This window comes from Misgurnus anguillicaudatus, chromosome 25 (genome assembly GCF_027580225.2).
Source record: "Misgurnus anguillicaudatus chromosome 25, ASM2758022v2, whole genome shotgun sequence".
Classification (NCBI taxonomy): Eukaryota; Metazoa; Chordata; class Actinopteri; order Cypriniformes; family Cobitidae; genus Misgurnus; species Misgurnus anguillicaudatus.
In genome coordinates, this window is record NC_073361.2 from 25,501,210 (window position 1) to 25,521,344 (window position 20,135).

The window sequence follows — 20,135 nt, forward strand, 5'->3', positions numbered from 1 at the left end:
TCCACAAAAAAAAAAAAACGTCACTGGGTTGACTTCATTGTACATCCACGGTGTCTTACAGTGCTTTCAAGGTACACTTGTGTTCCCCTGGGCACCGAACCCATGACCTTTGTGCGTAAACGCACTGCTTAACCAACTGAACTATACAATGACTTCAGCGAAAAAGTCTTTTGCATCTACCACATAAAACGAAATGCTTAACTTCACAACCAACAATTAAAGGATGCTGCATCACAAAGGGCTTGACTTGAACGTACGTTGTAATAAAAATTCTGGGGTATTACTAGGATACAATGTGTTCCCACAAAAAACATTTACCACCCCATTTAAATCTTAAAGGAAAGACAACACTATTCTTCTGATGTCTCTTTGTGCTCGCACTGAAAGATCCCCTACCCAGTCTCATGTAGATGCATATAAATAGCACAAAGTGTGAAAATTGTGCAATATATACGCCAAATTCCAATTTTGGTGTGCATATGATACGCCAGTGCTTCCCATTCATTTAAATGGCGCATCTTTTTTTGTCGTTTTATTTATTGGTTTTTAAAATGTTTCTGTTTTTTAAACCATTTTTTCACATTTTCAATTTGCTTAAGGAGGTTATTTAATATTTAATAAAAATTTTGGTCTATTTTTAAGCCATGGCCGCTTGGAGTTGGGGTTAGAATTGGGGTTTGGGTTAGGATGTAATTTTTATGTAACAAAAAGTTGTTCTAACCCAAGCGACAGTAGTAAAAAATAGCAAAAAAATGAGAAACCAATAAATAAAATGACAAAAAAAGATGTGCCGTTTAAGTGAATGGGAAGGACTGGCGTATCATATGCACGCCAAATTGGAATTTGCCGTATGTATAGACCCCTTCACCGTTTACGTCACAGGCTGTTCCCACTGCGCATGTCAGGGTCAGAAAAGTCATTACAGCAGATTGAGTTGCGTATTATTCGGTATCGTCAAAAATGCCTACTTACGTCGTGGGCTGTAAAATTGGAACAGGTCTTCCGTTAAGTTTTCGCGATTCATGCAGAATCTCAAAAACAAAAAAATACAACATCTGCGTCTGCAAGCAATTAACGTGCAGACTGGAACAATGCAAAGATCAAAGAGGCTTGTGTTTGTAGTGCTCACTTCATTTGAGGTAAGTCATCATTTTTCAGCACTGTTAGATTAAATTATAAAGCCTAAATGGTATGAACAGTTCGACCCCGTGCTGCGCGCGCACCCGATAGTCATTCAATGTTTACAAACCTTGAAGGGGTCTATTGCATGATTTACACACTTCGTGCTATTTATATGCAACTCCGTGAGACTGGGTATGAAAGATCCCACATTTTCTCTAAGAATCTTTAAATACTTTCATTTACAAATGTAAGAAATCTATAAGACGTTGAAATAAACTTTTGCAGAAGTACAATCACAAAGAATCCAAACATTTGTGTAAGGGCTGTAAGACTAATGTGAGACCCGGCAAGATTTTGCTGTTTGTTGTAGAGTCTTTTCTACATTATTTACGTGCAAAAGCGATGAAGAAAGATGGAGTAATACAAAGTGGAAATAGTTTTAAATCATTCATAGTTTTAAATCATTTATGGTTGCCTAGCAACTTCACATCTCGCCACATTGATATACAGTAAGCTGTGTCCCAATTCAAAGGGTGTGACCTTTGAAAGCTGCATGAATAGATCTTCCTAAAAATAATATTTTTCTGGTTCCATATTTATTTAGTAAGTCAGAAACGCCTCTCCGGTGTCCCACTGACATGCGCGGTGGATGGGAACACTATAAATCCTCCATAGGCTAGTCTCATTTTAGTTCTCTTTGTGGATTTAGGAGTCTGCGTCCTTCAAAGACAGTTCCAGGATCCAGCCTTTGAATTGGGACACAGCTATAGAGTTTAACTGGGGTGTTGTCATTTTACATCAGCTTATCCAATCAAATTTCAGAATCAGAAACTGAGGTAAAGCACCTTTTAGGTTTAAGTCACAGAAAAATCAGCACATTATTAATATTTATATACAATATTTGATATTTAACACATTCATTAATGTATTTTTATATTAAATATCCACATTGAAAATTAGTAATGTATGTTTGTGTACACATCAGTGGCGGCTCGTGACTGCTTATCTGAGGGGCAAAAATTCAAAATAAGTGTTCGGAGTGTCATGTGTGTTGCTTGCGTTTTCAAAATATGTATTTGTTGATTGTGTTTTGTCAAAATAAGTGCCTGCTGCACATGTCAAAACTGTTTATGATAAAAGAGATGCTCACATTCACAAAATACACACAAGACACTCCCTTAACAGTCAACTCTGATTACACATGAAATTATGAGAGTATATGGCAAACGGGAGCGTCTCTTTTATCATAAACCCTTTATACGCGTCAGCAGCAGGCACTTATTTTTACAAGACACGTGATGCACATAGGATCTCTCAAAGTGCAGAACACATATCTTGAAATTACGAACCACACACATGAAGGGCTACATAGATGTTGTGATGAACTTCGCATCGAGCGTCCTCGAAAAAAGAAGTCACCGGCCGCCACTGGTACTCATGTAAGCTTTTTTAAATATGAGAGTGATGTACACTGTCAGAAACAGGGTGGTACAATTTCAAAAAGTACAGTTTTGTACCTAAAAAGTTCTTATTAGTGCTTCAAAAATATATATTAGTATCTCAAAGGTACATATTGGTACCAAATGTATCCATATGTACTTAAGGGGTACAACCCCAGTGAGAGCTGGGATACATAACAGTGTACTCTACCATTACTGTGATAAATTTACTCATTCCACGATCGATTTAACACTTTGGTCTTATCACCTGGGCTCTCCTGATTTTGCCAAGTGGTTGATGTCCTCAGGGCAACGTTATGTTGACCCTGGAACAACATTTCAATCAGCCAATCAGATTTCAGAAATAAGATTATAGTTTGTTTTAAGTTTAAGCTTACAACCAAGATTAGCTGGTTCTAGACCATTGTTTTTTACTTATCATGTCCCTCTGATTTTGGGGTTTGGTTATGGTTAGGGTTGGGGTTTGGGGTAGGTTTAGGTTTTATTTAGAAAAATGTTGTCCTTGGGTCAACACAATATGTTGCCCTGAGGACATCAACCACTTGGCAAAATCAGTTCGAGCTTATCACCTGATTCTGGTTTGTGTGATGTTTGTGTATTTATACAGATGAACTAAGATGCTTGTCAAGGCAGACTTCCTCCAGATCTCATATAGTCCAGATGTGGCATTTTAGCCTGTGTTTGACCCCGCCATACAAGTGCCAAAGAAAAATGTCAATACTCATAAATCCTTTTGAAAACCAACTGAGAATGAGTTGTCATTAGGACAGCTCAACTAAAGACCTGGTGTGATTTTAACCAGACGGTTGTCCAAACACACACACACACTTTCTCTCTGTATTTCTTTGCATTGGACAGGGGTGTGTGAGAGGCTTGATTAGACATTGAGTGTGAAATTGAAGGGAGGTTCTAACATAGAAAGAGAGAGAGAGAGAGAGAGAGAGAGAGAGAGAGAGAGAGAGAGAGAGAGAGAGAGAGAGAAAGAGATAGAGAGAGATTGATAAACTACCATAGGATGGTGCACTAAAATGGGGGAGGGGCTAAAGGAAGAATGGGCGTGTTCTACATTTGCATAAATCATATAATTAAGAAATTCCCTGTTATTGTAACAGGAAGACATTCTTGTTAAAATAATGGAGCTGGAAGACATGTGCTCTCACGTCAACTAAGCATAATGAGAAACATTCAAAACAGTGAGAATGTGCAACTTTTTTAATGTTTGTACATTTTAAAGGTTGAAATGTAATGAATAAGCTGGAAACCGTTTTACCTGCCGCTCCTTGGGACTCTATGAAATCAATGTCTCTCTTTCTCTCTCTCTCTCTCTTATCCTATATCTCTCTCACCCTTCACTCCTCACTCTCCCCTCTTTGACACATGCCTGCTGCTCGAACAAGACTGCATTATGCCACAGGCTCTCCGTGAGGCAAACTCACCGGTGGAATTCCTGCAAAAAAATTCCCTGTATATTTTTCCACCTTTTGCCACAGTAACGAAACATCAAAGAACAATGCACCCTTTTAGAGACCTGCCTTCCTAGAATGCAGAAAACTGTTCATATATTAAAACTCTACTGTAGTTATAAAAAACTAAACTTTATGTTTACTTTTAACGAACTAAGATTGGATTCAACTTATTAATTAACTACTATGCATAATGTTGATCACAGTTTGCTCCTTCATAGCCATCACAGCTCAAGACTTATTTGAGATCTCACCTCATTATAAACTTTTTGTAATATGTTTCTCAAAAATCCAAATAAAAAAAGCTAATTTTGGCATACATTTTTTTAATTGCACTACTTATTTCATTTGGTCTTGGATCTGATGAGCTTATTATTAAATCTCTACTTTTAATGGCAGTCTTTGGATTTCTTGGCAAATCTGGGCACATTTGAGATCCCCAAGTGAGATTTTAGGGGTCTTTTTAGGGAAACACCTGAGACGCAGGTGATTCAAGCAAACGTCTCAGTTTTTGCTTCAAATAATCTCACTGTTGCATATAGGAGAAAGAGTTGAGATTTCGTTCGTGATTTCGCTTTCCTAAGTGGGACAGCAAGACCCCTGGAGTAGCCAAACTCATCTCCTGGAGACCTGATCGGCACCGTCTACCAAAAGAGTAGGAATGGATTTCTAAAATGTGTGCATTGTTTGAAGGAATGCACATCTGAGGTTTCTGCGCCCCGAGGGCTGAAGAAACGTGTCAGTACAGTGCCAGCTCAAGAGGGCATCCAGCACAAATACTTTCACAGGAGAGAAACCGCAGGAGATGCAACATAAGTCTAAAGAGTTTAATACATTTTCAGCTACGATGAGGAAAGTCGAGGGGGTTAATAAGCAAACATATATTGAACCTATGCGTTACAAGAAACAGAAAGGCTAAAATAAATAATCAAGTAGCAATGTACTATCTTCTTTTTTCACTGAAACTGACCAGGGACATCAACTAATTTATTAAGGACCTCTATTCCTGTAAGGGTGGGTAAGACCTATCATAAGGCCAGTCTGGGGCCTCTAGATGTCTCCGGGCCCTTTGAAGACTCCAAAATAATAGGGATGAGCAGAGAGGACAGTCATCAAATAACCTCTCAGCACTTAGTAGAGAAACATTCCCACCAAGATGTAGCAAACTCAGTAAAGACAAGGAAAACATGCAGGTCCTTATCAGAGAAAAATAGGCTTGTATGACCGCTGTCATGGACTTCAGTGGGTCTAGTATTGGGGAAATGGAGATAAGTGAAAGTGTAGTAAAATTTTAAGACTCTCAGCATTAACATGTGGGCTAAAATGTCTTAAGCATAAGAATATTTGATCAATCTTCTTCAGAATCAATTATCCGGTTTATGTATTCACAATCAAATCACTTGTTGAAGCTCTTGGAATCGTGATGTGTGTCCCGCCCATTGTAAATCTGGACCTCCCTGATTTCAATTACCACAAATCAAATCCTTATTTTAATTAAAGACCATACGCTATAATACACCAACTTTGCAAACATCAGGTCAAAATGTAAGCAAACAAAAAAGGTCTTATATTTATACAAATTAATAAAGCAGTTATTGATAATTTTTATTGATCACACTTGTCTCAATCTTAGTGGCATAAAATCTCATCCCTATAGAAGATCAAAAATACAAAAGATACTTTCTATTTTCTTGCATGGATGCAAAACGCTGAGGAATTCCACCCTGCTAACCGTGTCCACACACACCTAACGGACCACAGGTTCAAACAAAGAGCTTTTTTTCCCCAAAGTAAATCCTAAACTATCTCTCCTTGAGACTCACTTGACACATTCCTGCCCCCACCCTGCCACTGATTATATTTGACCAGAACATGTATACAAATAATATCAAGTAAAATGTTTTGTAGATTTTTTAAAGTTTGGACACATTAAGAAATGTTAAAGATACTGAAATAATTAATTGTAAACAAACCAGGTAATGCGCAAACTCTATACACTAGGTTGCATATCTCTTAGCTACACTTAGAAGTAAATGCAATTGCTATGTTTCAAATTGTGACCAACTTAAAAATAAGCTCACTTTTCTAAAATGTGATATATAGTTAAATGTAGGCTACTCTTGAAAACCTTTTGGGGAACTGGTGGCTTTATTTAAATGAACTCCAGAGTACACAATATTGCAAGATGATTTTGATTTCATGAGCACTAGTGATTTTCTAGCTTGTTGCACACACATACAGGGGTCTCTAGATCTGACCTCACCTGTCGCGAAAAGTTGAAATCAAACGCGCAAAAATCCGTAAGCGCAAAGGCAACGGATGTGCTTCGCCGATCTGGCGGTCCCTTAAAAAGTTTGCAAACCTATCCTTACCTGCTCTGACATTTGGAGCCTGCAGAATCAGGACGAGGGATGAAACTGTGATGAATTTGGCAATAGAGGAATCCAAAAGCCACCTTTTCGTTTTCCACATTGGGGACCACCTTAGCCTCTCCATGGTCGAGCGCCCACAAGTGCACAAAACCCGGGGCGACTTCTGCTTATTTGAAAATGATGTCCCTTCTACAATCCCAAATGTGTCCGATCTACTCTAAACAGCCATAGGTGAGGGCTATTTGGTATCGCCAGGCCCCCTTCGATGCGTCTTTGCTCGCGCCCAGCCTTCAGACTGAAGGGATTCGGGCTTTAATCAAACTGAGACGCGAATCGCCTCACAGTCAAGAGGGCTGGACCCAGACCCGGGATTACAGGGAAACGACAAGGGAAGCATACCCCGATTAGCAAATCACGGGGCTTGAAAGTTGGCTTGGGATCCACCCATTAGTTTTCCAAAGCCTCCCATGGTCGCCCTCTTGCGCGTCCCCCATGACATTCCCTGGAGTGGCCTGGGAATGAGAGAGAGAGAGAGAGAGAGAGAGAGAGTTTTCTAAAAAAAAAAAATTTTTTTTAGATTAAGTCCCATACATGCATAATATTAACTTTCTATAATAAAATAACTTCATTATTTTGTTTGCGTGTATATTTATTATGCTAGTATATTATGTTATATAGAGATTTTATTATTGCATGATATGTTATAATTTTGTTATTTTATTATTTTAATATTACAATACTTTTATAGCCTTTACTTTACTTAGTTAATTGCAACATTTATTAATACATTTATTAATGAACAATAGTTAATGCACAATATATTAACATAAACAAACAATAAAAATATACTGTATGTAGGCTACTTACATAATCAAAGATCAATACATGCTGTAAAATATTTTTTTATTATTAGTTTATACAGACAGATATTTGTTCATGTTTAATGTTGCCAGTAAATAACATACATTTAAATCTACAGTACTGGCAAACAGCTCCATAACTAACATTTTTTACAATGTACCATTAAAGTTAGTAAAACATGTTGTCTCAGTGGTTTGATTAATTAGTTAATATTTACTTACAATTTAATGCAGTTGTGTTAACTAACTTGTAGTATAATAAAGTTTGATTGACCATTACAGACACAGCCACTATTTAACCATTCAAGTTATATAATAACCCAGTAAAACAATCTCCAACATTTCCGGTATGGCTGTGAATCCTTTCAGATCATGGCTTTGAATGTCAATAAGCAGGAAGAGGGATGAAAGAAGGGAAAATAACAACAGGAAATACTTTCTAATGTTTTGCAGTTTTTATCCCTCAAGTGTGTGTGTGAAGGTTGCGTGTGGAAGGAGCTAAAGCTGGGGACACGTTTAAGGATTTTCACACAGATTATGAACGTAATTTGGTTATATTAACCCAGTCTTTTCCAGTTGTGCTCAGTCTTTGTTCACAGTTACAAGAAACAATCCTTAAGTGTGTTGTGTCCAATCCTAGAATGTTTTAGCAAGTCCTTAGGTGTGTCCCCAGCTTAAGACTGACTGCATGACAGGATGACTGACAGCCCATCACGTAGCCCCTCTCTGGAATTTAAAGGATCCATAGCCAATTAATCAGATATATATTAAGAAATATAGTATAAAATGAAATTTGTCCAGTAGACAACAAAAATGTTCCTTAGCTGTCACTGGAGCAGGACCTATTGAAAAGTCCTAATATGTATAATTTAGGTACATACCTAAATATGTACCTTTGAGGTACTAATATGAACTCTTTAGGTGCAAAGAAAGTGTACTTTCTGAAAGGGGGCCACCCGAGTGACAGCTATAGGGACCATCTGTTGACAATTTTTTTCTGACAGTGAACCACACTCAATTATATGTCTCATTCAATGGATTCAAAAAGTTGATAACTTCCAGCTGGCAAAACTACATTAAAATATGTATAAATACACCATTTTTGCCTCTTGATGATACCAACATTGTTTTTTCCGTAAACTTTAGATAGTGCTCACAGCAACAAGAACAATGCACAGTTGTTTTGGTAATAAATAACATTAACGAAGTGTAATAAATGCTATGGTATGGCAAGGGAGACGCAGCGTCTCGTTCCCGAGACGTTTTCATGTGTCAAACACAACTATGCAAAAAAAGCATTTTGGTATGAATCAACATTCGCATGTGCAAGATATACGCATTTAAAGTGAACAGTTTAGCACGTGTGCTTAAAAGGCTAGACTTTTTATGATATTATCCTACACAACACAGGGAATAATATGGATTGTTTTCCAGAAAACTTCTTGCATAAAATAGATTCAAGCACTTTCAATGAACTGTATCTATGTATGTATATTTTCAAAAACTTCCCAGGGCGTACTTGGTATTGAGAAACGGCTTTGCATTTTTCCCCCCGGATTCACAAAATTTCCAGGATTTCAAGGACCCGTGGGAACCCTGTATATTGCTTATTATTAGTTCAGCTAACGTATTTAATAATCTTAATAAGTAATTTTAATAATACATCTTGTTGTAAAGTGTTACCAACAAATGATTAACACATGTATTGTGCACCAAGATATCAAATCAGTAAGATGATTCATGCAAGATCCGTTTTAATATTTCATAACAGAAAAGTGTTTAGTCGTCACCTTAGGGCAAGTTGGAACGCTGCTGTGTGAACTCTCTGCAGAAACATGCACAGATGTTGAGATTCTGAGATAAGATTATTTCATTATTAAATAACACATTTGATCATGATTACTGATTTGGTGACAGAATGATTACTCATGAAACGAATATTACAGTATCTTATGTCATACAGTTTGCATTATATAAGTCTGTGGTTTACAAAAAAAACAAAGGGCTGACTATATTTTGGTAATGATTCCAAAATGTTTTGCATCATTTATCTTTTATTATATGATGAATGTTGTCTGAGATCAGAGGTCAAATCTTATTCTGACAGTAACATATCTGATATAACATACTAGCACATTCCTATTGCTGTACAAAATGTTGTCATGCATGTGCAGCGTGCATTTGTTTTGCCAGGATGGAAATCACAAAGCTACAGGTATTCCAGTATTGTAAATAGATAAAAAGTCATCATCATAGCCAAGAACATGTGTTAAGGTGTGTTCGGATTTACACATACAACATCCTGTCATCAATCAGATATAGTTATGCATGCTTTAAGCAACATTTATAATGTTTGCATTTTTACCTGGAGTGATGACTTGGCATAGTTAACGGTCTCTCATAAAACTAAGCATATGGTACAGATCCCAGCAACAAAACTAAATCTTATAACCCTATTATTTTCCCAGGTTAGATAACAGCCAGCTTTAAAAAAATATTTAGAGATCTGAAAATGTACATTATATCTGATCAATTTGCAATACATTTTATGTTTATGAACAGCAAGGATATTCAACCCTTTATATACACACACATTCCCAAAATGCCCTCTGCCCTATAAAGACAAAAACCTTTTTGAATGAAAATTTTGTCCTTTGACATCATAGTCGTATTTTCCCTACAATGAAAGTCAATGGTGCTTCTGTTTCCTGCTTCATTACAAATATCTTCCTTTGTGTTCAGCAGCACTGAACTGCTAACTATATTTGGGTAAATATACAGAATGCAAACTCTAAACAGCTTTAATGAGTTTCATAAATGCAACCAGCTTGTCATGATGACATAAAAGGGGACATTTCACAAAACTTTTTAAGATGTCAAATAAATCGTTGGTGTCTCCAGAGTATGTATGTGAAGTTTTAGCTCAAAATGCCATAAGATAATTTATTATAGCATGTTAAAATTGCCACTTTGTAGAAGTGAGCAAAAAATGTGGCGTTTTTGGGTGTATCTTTTAAATGAGCTGATCTGGCATCTACAGTAAGATCACTTGTCAAAAAGCTGCTAATAATGCATTCATTCCAATTTCACTTTTATCCAAAGCAACTTACAATGCACTCAATCTTTCATTCTTTAATTTTTTGTCATTACCGGTCACAGGTGCACTAACCCTAAGGCAGTGGTTCTTAAACTTTTTCCGCCCCCCTTGTGTACAGTACGTTCCTTCACGGCCACCCAAAGAAAATGTATGAAAAAAACTGTTCTAAAATTTTACATTTTAATTAAACAAAACATATTAAGATATACAAAGTAGTGCTGTTGGTTATAAGCCTTATTTTTTAGGTTTAATTACACAGAATTAATGATAAAATCAATGTATTTTATAAAATGTCATAAAACTGGGGCCCCCTGGCACCATCTCGCGGCCCCCCTGGGGGCCCCGCCCCCCAGTTTGAGAACCACTGCCCTAAGGGACTTACAAGTGAGGGAGCATGTAACACCTTAAGAGCAAAGTTTAAGTCTCAGGTTTATTTAAAAATGCATACTAATTTGATTTCAATAAAAAAATCCCAAATTTTCAGTGTGCGCTTTCAAACTTCACGAAAGCTACAATATCAGAAAAAAAGGTACCTGTTACTGGGTCAATTGTACCTTTTAAAAAGGTCCTAATATGTAGGCAGCTAACTTGTTGTCTTGCTGCCTCATGAGCCCTTGTGAAAAATTAGCGTACTTAAGTGTATTGAAAGCATACTTTTTGTGTGCTTAAAATAATAAAAGTATAATTTTCGAAAATTGCACTTGCTGATAATATAATATAATACAAATTAAAGACCACTTAAGCGTACTTAAATGGAGTACACTTTAATTACACTATTTATTAACACACTTAAGTGCACTTTTTACAACTGCACTTTGTAATAATATGTATTTAATTTTAACTTATAGTAAGTACACTTTCATCATAATATTTATAATCACACTTAAGTGCACTTTTAAAAATGCACTTTATAATAATATCTAATTAATTTGAACTTATAGTAAGTACACTTTCATCATAATATTTCACTAACACACTTAAGGACACTTTTTAAAAATGCACTTTTTAATAATATCTAATTAATTTGAACTTATAGTAAGTACACTTTCATTATAATATTTATAAACACAATTAAGTGCACTTTTAAAATGCACTTTGTAATAATATCTAATTAATTTGAACTTACAGTAAGTACACTTTCATCATAATATTTCACTAACACACTTAAGGACACTTTTTAAAAATGCACTTTGTAATAATATCTAATTAATTTGAACTTATAGTAAGTACACTTTCATCACAATATTTCACTAACACACTTAAGGACACTTTTTAAAAATGCACTTTGTAATAATATCTAAATAATTTTAAATTATAGTAAGTACACTTTCATGATAATATTTATAAACACACTTAAGTGCACTTTTAAAAATGCACTTTGTATTAATGTCTAATTAAGCTTAACTTAAAGAAAGTACACTTTCAACATAATATTTATAAACACACTTAAGTGCACTTTTAAAAATGCACTTTTTAATACTGTCTAATTAAGCTTAACTTATAGTAAGTACACTTTCATCACAATATTTCTTAACATACTTAGTGCATTTTTAAAAAGTGTACTTTTGTCTAATTTAGTTTTACTTAAATGTAACCCTGGTTAAATAATTAAATATTATTATTTTAAAAGTGTGCTTAAAAATAATAGAGACTATTCATACATCTACATTTATTTTATAAATGAAGAAATACATGTGAATAATTCAATCTGAATTATAAATCTGAAATGAGTAAACCAATCGGAGTGTTTAATTGTAAGCTCCGCCCCTTTTTTGCTTTCGGATCGCGTCTCAGTTCAGAGGAGAGATGCAGAGCGACAGAGACACTCTATCTAACGCGCGAGAGTGTTTAATTTGATTAAATATGACTCCTAAGTTCATATAAACTGAAGAAATCAGAATTTAACTAGCATATATTCAATGATACAGCGTGATTGTGTGGATTGAGCACTTTTTGAGCTTTCATTTTGACCTGGTGAGTTATTTATAATTACCAATGTTATAATTACCCATAAAAACGAATGTCAACACTTTAAATGTCATATCATTTTATTTGTTTAATCCATACGAGACAAAATGGTGTTATATTGTGATGTTATATGGGTTGGATTGTTCATTGCAGTGTGATTATGTAAAACCACATCGTGCGTTGTGTTCACTGCTGTTCGCTGACGCCATTTTGGTTGCACGTGCCTGTGAAAGACAAAAAGAGAGAGAAACACGTGAATGGACAGGTATTTGTCTAAATTGTCATTTATTATGATGATGGCACTTATGTATGTATTTTATTTGTTTCCTGTATTGTGTACAATTGTTCATCATTATTGATACACAATATTGAATGTTTTTTCCTTTCGTATGAACATTCCTTGAGCTGGATTTTCCTAATTGATGGCGAGCCTCCCATTTCGACCTGATTGAACCACGAATCTAGAGGAAAGGACAAATTTCTATTTTAAATATTTTTCTTCAGACAAGTAAGAGGATACATTTCAGAAACTGTTTCCTTATTTTGTTTGTTTACTTCATTGAACTGAAACATTTCAGAAGCACAAATCTGATAATTTAAGACTGATCAATACTCCAATTGATAAGAACTTTGAACTTGAATACTGATTTCAGTGTGTTACATATATAATTTGTACCATCTTTGTACATTGATTGTGACTGTGATTTCTGTAAACGAGAAGTAATTTAGAGGGTGCACCCATAGTATATGTCCCCCTTCTTCGGATCTTGCCCTGGAGGTCCGGAGCGCTGCAGAGTTTGGCTTCAACCCTGATCAGACACACCTGAGCAAGCTAATCAAGGTCTTCATGATCACTAGGAAATCACAGGTGGGTGGGTTTGGTTGGGGTTGGAGCTGGACTCTGTGGTGCTCTGGACCTCCAGGGTAAGATTTGAGGAACCCTGGTATATATAGTTAATTGTATTTTCATTGTTGTTTACTATTTTTTTGTGATAAAGGAAAGAAAAAGAAAGGTTTCTCAATACTCAAAGTAAAATAATTTATTAATCAACTTACCTTCTGTCTCTGCTTGTTGCTCACTATCACTGCTACCTCCTCCTTCGTACCGTGCACCCTTCTGATCTTATTATTATGCCTGGTCCATAAGTAAGTGAGTTAATACCCGCTACATAAAGAAAGTACACTTTCATGGCAATATTTCTAAACGCATTTAATAAATGATCATTAGACTGATGTGACCTACCAAAGACTTGTTAATTTAAAGTTCATGCAGTTCTTTTTTAGTTGTCTGTTAAAATGTTAAAAAATAATAACTTTGAGTTTATTTTTTTCTAAGGGATGTAATTATTCAATATTGATAGTTGAATGAGTAAAATGAGTTTTTTTTGTTTGGACATATACAACTCATAATTAATTTATTAAATGTACTTTTGCAAAACAAAGAATCTGACTACCAAACTGTTTTATTATCAGTGTAAGCATTGTGGTTTTTGTTTGTTTGCAATGCATTAAACTGAAATGAATACATATTTAATTAACTTTTTGTTTTGATTTGTTTTTCAGTATTTTGAGAAGTACATAACCATATTTCACATACAATAGAAGTAGTTAAAGTACATACTGTAGAGAGATGCATTGAAATCACTTCACTGCACTGAAATCACAGTTCAACTGATTGTATTAAATTTTGTATATTTGAATTTATTTGGCAAACTTGTATTTGAAACATTACATTTAATGAGTAATTAAATGTACTGTTAATATACATTAACTTATTTTTAATTTCACATTAATTGCTTGACAGTAGATTGAACAGTGCACTTTAAGCATATTATAAAAACACTAGAAGTAATTATGAAAGTAGATATAAAGTTGTAATAAAGTACCAATTAAGTTGTTCCAAAAAATCACTCTTAATGGCAACTTATTACATTTTATTTCAACTTAATATATGATATATGTGAAATTAATTATACTTAATGTGCATTCAGTGCGCCGAAAAGATTGCATTTAATTCACACTTAAGAGTATTGTTAACAGACATTAAAGTGCATTTTAAATCACATTAATTGCATGTTATTATATTGTGTAGTGCACTTTAAGTATATTGTAAAAACACTAGAAGCAATTATGAAAGTAGATATAAAGTTGTAATAAAGTACCAATTAAGTTGTTCCAAAAAATCACTCTTAATGGCAACTTATTACATTTTATTTCAACTTAATATATCATGTATTTGAAATTAATTGCATTTAATGTGCATTCAGTGCACTTAAAAGATTGCATTTAATTCACACTTAAGAGTATTGTAAAGAGACATTAAAGTGCATTTTAAATCATATTAATTGCATGTTATTATATTGTGTAGTGCACTTTAAGTATATTTTAAAAACACTAGAAGCAATTATGAAAGTAGATATAAGTTGTAATAAAGTACCAATTAAGTTGTTCCAAAAAATCACTCTTAATGGCAACTTATTACATTTTATTTCAACTTAATATATGATATGTGACATTAATTACACTTAATGTGCATTCAGTGCGCCGAAAAGATGGCATTTAATTCACACTTAAGTGTATATACTTAAAGTGTATTATTTATGTAATAAGTACACTTTATAAAAGTACACTTAAGCACACTTTTTTTTCACAAGGGAGGCAATGACTTCGGAGGCATGAAGGCAGCTAATGCTGCGTTCACACCAGCCGCGGTAGAGGCGTCAAGCACAAGTGATTTCAATGTTAAGTCAAAGTGAAGTTCGCACGAATGGTGCAAATTGAGCATCTGACACGGTACGCGTGAATGGTGCTTTTTGTGCATTTTGCGTTTGACGCGAATTTGCGGCTGACGCCCGAGCTAAAAAGTTTAAACTTTGGCTCTGCGTTAATCAATCAGGAGCCTGTTTGCTGCTGTGGCGGCAGGCCCGCCCGGAGTCACTCATTCAACATAGAGAAACACTTGATAATGTCCGTGAGCAGTCACCCGGAGCTATAAGACACACGTTCTTATTTCTATAGACCGTTTCAGCAGTAACAACATAAACAAGCGGCTGCACGTAACTTCCGGTAAAGTCCGCTAAGAATAAATAACAACAAAGTTCTTTAAACATAGTTTATTTCTATAACAAGCAAAACAACAACACATAGATTACCTAGGAAACCGAAACATTTGTTATTTTCGAGGAAGCATTTGTTCAAGAGATCAGTTTACCAACTAGTCAGACCATTAAAAAAACTAAACCGGAAGTAAGGTTAGGATCCAGATGTGTATCACGTGCGTCCGATGAAACCGTCTATAGAGACAGGAATAAAAAGGACCTCACTTGGAAAAGTGTCAGTGAGGACATTAAGCAACCTGATAAGTTGTAAATACACATTTCACTTTTGAGTCACGTGACGTTTATCGACCCGCGGCATTCCCGCCATTTTTTAAACTATTTTCCCCCTATAGTAAGGTGACCAAATACAAACTGGTAACTCTCTCGATGAATGCACGATCAACATCAGCCATCTTGCAAACAGACAACCGCATAGCACTTGCCCCACCCACAAGAAGCGTATTTCGCCTCTGACGCGCGTCAAATGCTTGCATTCAAAATGCTCAAGCGGCAAACTAGACGCGGTAGACGCGATTTTGACACCTCAAACGCAGCTGGAGTGAACCCACGGTATAAGAAACGCTTTCGGACACACTTCAAAGGCAGCGTGTTTGAAATATAAACAGAGAGCGCCTTTGTGATAAATAATCACATATTTAAAAACTACAGTACTAATTTCTCACTAGAAATGCAATTAAAAGGTGTAAAAAGTAAAAATATACATTTATTTAAACAAAATTTGTGGTCCAGACGCTTTCTTGGCCGCCATTTTATTTTTTCGAATTCGACCAGGGGATCACAATTCCCATGTGCACACACGCATAGAATTGTGAGACAAGATCTCAGGAGTCAGGAAGTAAACCTAACATTGGATTCGGACATGCCTTGATGCCTTCCTGGCTTGGAAAGCTGCCGCAGAAGGCAGCAATTTAGAATTTTTGGACACAGCTGTAGATACAGATATGAATAAATTAGGTACCAGTATGTACCTGATATAATATCTTTAGGTTCAAAGGTGTACGTTTTGAAAGGGTATCGCCCCAGTGACATCTATTTTTTTCTGACAGTGTAGCGAAAATTACTAACCATTGGTGAACAGTTACTGTTTCACATCACCGGTACGGTAGCCAGTAGGTTGTTTCCTACAGCATGACCTTAAGTAGAATCATAAGAGGAGAAGTTTTCACAAGCACACACTAACCAGCCACTAGCTTCTGTCCATCAGGGTCTAAATACACAGAGCCTCAGGGAGTATAAAGAGGTCTTTCTCTCTTCTCTCAGGTCCAGAGCCGACTGAGAGCTCAGTCACTCAACATACAACCTGTGCTCTGTGCCGAACAAAGAACTCCCACAGAACATGCTCGCTCAATCTGGGGATCGAAGTTAAACTTATGAGAATAAATATAAAAAATACCCAGAGATGTACTTTGGGAAGACTACAGTATTTCTAGACAGTATACTGTGCATTCTGGGATTGTAAGATGGTTATTTTCGATGTGGTTTACCGCGGTGGGAACCTAAAAAGAAGTTTGGTTAAATATTGTTTCCATTTTCAGAATGACTACGTTTGTTATGTGCACGCTGTGCATGGCGAGAGCCGATGAGGTTACTGCTGCTAACTTTATTTGGGTAAATATACATAATTAGCATATGCAAACTCTAAAGAGCTTTAAAGCTTGTCATGATGACATAAAATGGGACATTAAACAAGACTTTTTTTAAGATGTCAAATAAAACAAAAGTATGTCAAGTTCTAGCTCAAAATATCATATAGATAATTTATTATAGCATGTTAAAATTGCCACTGGTGTGAGCAAAAATGTGCCGTTTTTGGGTGTGTCCTTTAAAATGCAAATGAGCTCATCTCTGCACTAAATGGCAGTGCTGTGGTTGGATAGTGCAGATTAAGGGGCGGTGTTATCCCTTTCTGACATCATAAGGGGACCCACATTTGAATGACCTATTATTTCACATGCTTGCAGAGAATGGTTTACCAAAACTAAGTTACTGGGTTGTTGTTTTTTCACATTTTGTAGGTTGATAGAAGCACTGGGGACCCAATTATAGCACTTAAACATGGAACAAGTCAGATTGTATGTCTCCTTAAAACATTTAAAAACTGAAATCATAAACATTGAGTTGTTATTGACTACTGATGTTTTGTTGGTACTTATTAGTGGGTTCATGAAGCTCAGTTGGTATTGCATTAACAGCACAAAGGTTATAATATATATGATAAAATATATACCTTGTAATAATGCAACGCAAATCACTTTAGACAAAAGCATCTGCCAAATGCAAATGTAACATCCTATTTCAAGGCAATTTGGGGGCAGGGCATGTGTTTGTCCAACCAATGGTAGACGGGTGGAGCATTTAGGGACACAGTGCTTGAAATTCATGCCTTACTTCAATAATAAGGTCCATTTAAAGGAGTCATTAGCCTCTTTCACACAGTAATTCAGGTAAATTACCATGAATTTACCAGAATGAATTTACCGGTAAATACAAAAATGTGCTGTTCACACACGCAGTGGCGTTCCGTTATTTTACCAGTAAGACATCATTCACACATCAGTATCAAAATACCGGTAAATTCGTTGAGAAAGCGGAAGTACCTGTAGCACGCGGCGAGCTCAGTGTTGTATTTGTAAACAATCCACGTCGTTCATAACCACGGTCCGTATTTTGTTGTTTTCACGTCTGTGGTAAACAGTCACGAAGTTGCTCATGACCAATAAATATTGAATGAGACGACGTCAAACCGAAAATGCGTTTTTAACAATAGTACTGTTTGCACTTTAGGCTTCACAGAGGGCGTGCTAAGGACGTCGGGAATTCGGCGGTAAGCTGTTTTAAACAACTTTGGTGAAGAAATGTGGACGTAAACTTCAGGTGTGCTCAACTTTCAAGCAGCATGTGTGTAGAAACGTCAGTAAACAGTGCGGGGATAAACGCGTCATCTGTATTAAAACGCTATGATTGGCCCGAAGCTGTCAGCACGGTCTGACGTCGTCCGTTCTAAATGCCGGTAATCCTATAATTTTCGTTCACACACAGCGCTTACCGGTAAATTACTGGTAATCTTACAACCTGTCTTACTGGTAAATTGGGAGCACTGATTTACCGGAAAGGTTCTGTTCACACATGACATGTTAACTGCAATTTACCAGTAAATTACCAGTAAAGACTGTATGTGTGAAAGGGACTAATAAAAGCAAGTGAGCGAATTCAAACACTGAGTGCACTGGAAGGGCTGCGGGTGTCTTCTGCCAAAACACAGAAATGAAGTGCAAACTTCACAGTGGATAGGTGGCAGCTAGTCACTGAGTGCACATAGGTTAGTTGTTGCATTATGGGATTGATTCTTTGTACTCCAGTTTCAGACACAGCTGAAAATGGCTGTACCTTCAAAAATTGCCTTATACAGAGCGCTATTTTGGATGTAGCACTGACACACTTCACCTTTAAAGATGCAAATGTAATCTTAAATCTGTTTCTTAGCTGCCGATCAAAAAGAAGTGCTTTTTTGTCTAGATAATATATAGCAGCTCACTTCTCCCGTGAAAACACACCCAAGGGTTTATACAGTTAGTCAAAGCTGGAGATGTCAAAACTCACAGTAGTTCATTCAGTCGTACTCTGGAATGTTATTTTGTCTGGGCAAGCATTCTTTACCTATAGGGAGGTGTGAGGTTTAATGCTTTAGCACATATAGATTTCTTATGAATACATATAGTTACGGTATTAATCTAAAATTGTGTTTTACACCACAATAAAAGTTGTTGTACATGACTGTTTGGTTCAGATAACACTCTCACAGGTCATTACAAGAGTCTATTTACAGTTACGAGGCATACACACCAAACGCGAGCTCAACAATTTACGATGTAAAGGCGCAATCAGATGCGTCCTCGCCATGACACGAAGTTAAATCCCGCAAGTAATCTAGAGCAAGTAATGCATTGCCCCGTGTTTGGTGTGTACGTAGCATTACAGTGGGTTGACACCAGACGCGAGTTCAATGTTTTTGCGCGAGTAGATTACATACAAAGTCAATGCAAAGACGCGATCAGACACGTCCTTGTATGGGGCAATGAGAATGACGCGATATGGGTGGCGTGTTTGCCGCGAAAACACGCACTATTCGCCTCAAACACGTCTTCGCACAAGTAGAAAATATTCAACTGGAGCGAAAAATTTGCATGACACGAAGTTAAATCCCGCGAGTAATCTAGAGCGAGTAACGCGATGCCCCGCATGTGGTGTGTACGTAGCATTACTGTGGGTTCACACCAGACGCGAGTTCAATGTTGTGCATGAGTAGATTACATACAAAGTCAATGCAAAAACGCAATCAGACACGTCCTCGTATGTGGCGATGAGAATGACGCAATATGGGCAGTGCGTTTGCTGCAAAAACACACATTATTCACCTCAAACGCGTAATCTAGAGCGAGTAATGCATTGCCCCGTGTTTGGTGTGTACGTAGCATTACTGTGGGTTGACACCAGACGCGAGTTCAATGTTTTTGCGCGAGTAGATTACATCCAAAGTCAATGCAAAAACGCGATAAGACACGTCCTTGTATGGGGCAATGAGAATGACGCAATATGGGTGGCGTGTTTGCCGCGAAAACTCGCACTATTCGCCTCAAACGCGTCTTCGCCCAAGTTAAAAATATTCAACTCGAG

General features: G+C 36.4%; 1 protein-coding gene and 1 long non-coding RNA gene across 2 annotated transcripts in view; one reads left to right on the forward strand and one right to left on the reverse strand.

Annotated features, from left to right (window-relative positions):
- The window catches only part of col11a1a (collagen, type XI, alpha 1a), a 93,966-nt gene extending 87,113 nt beyond the window's left edge, over positions 1-6,853 (reverse strand). The window contains 1 exon segment of the mRNA XM_073863787.1: positions 6,418-6,853. Within this exon segment, the coding sequence (XP_073719888.1) occupies positions 6,418-6,541 (124 nt within the window). The 5' untranslated portion in view covers positions 6,542-6,853.
- A 5,121-nt stretch (positions 6,854-11,974) lies between these two features.
- On the forward strand, positions 11,975-13,589 carry LOC141362121 (uncharacterized). The gene is made up of 2 exons (XR_012368105.1): positions 11,975-12,348; positions 12,496-13,589. It is a non-coding gene; the product is annotated as an uncharacterized lncRNA (long non-coding RNA).
- The last annotated feature ends 6,546 nt before the right edge of the window (positions 13,590-20,135 follow it).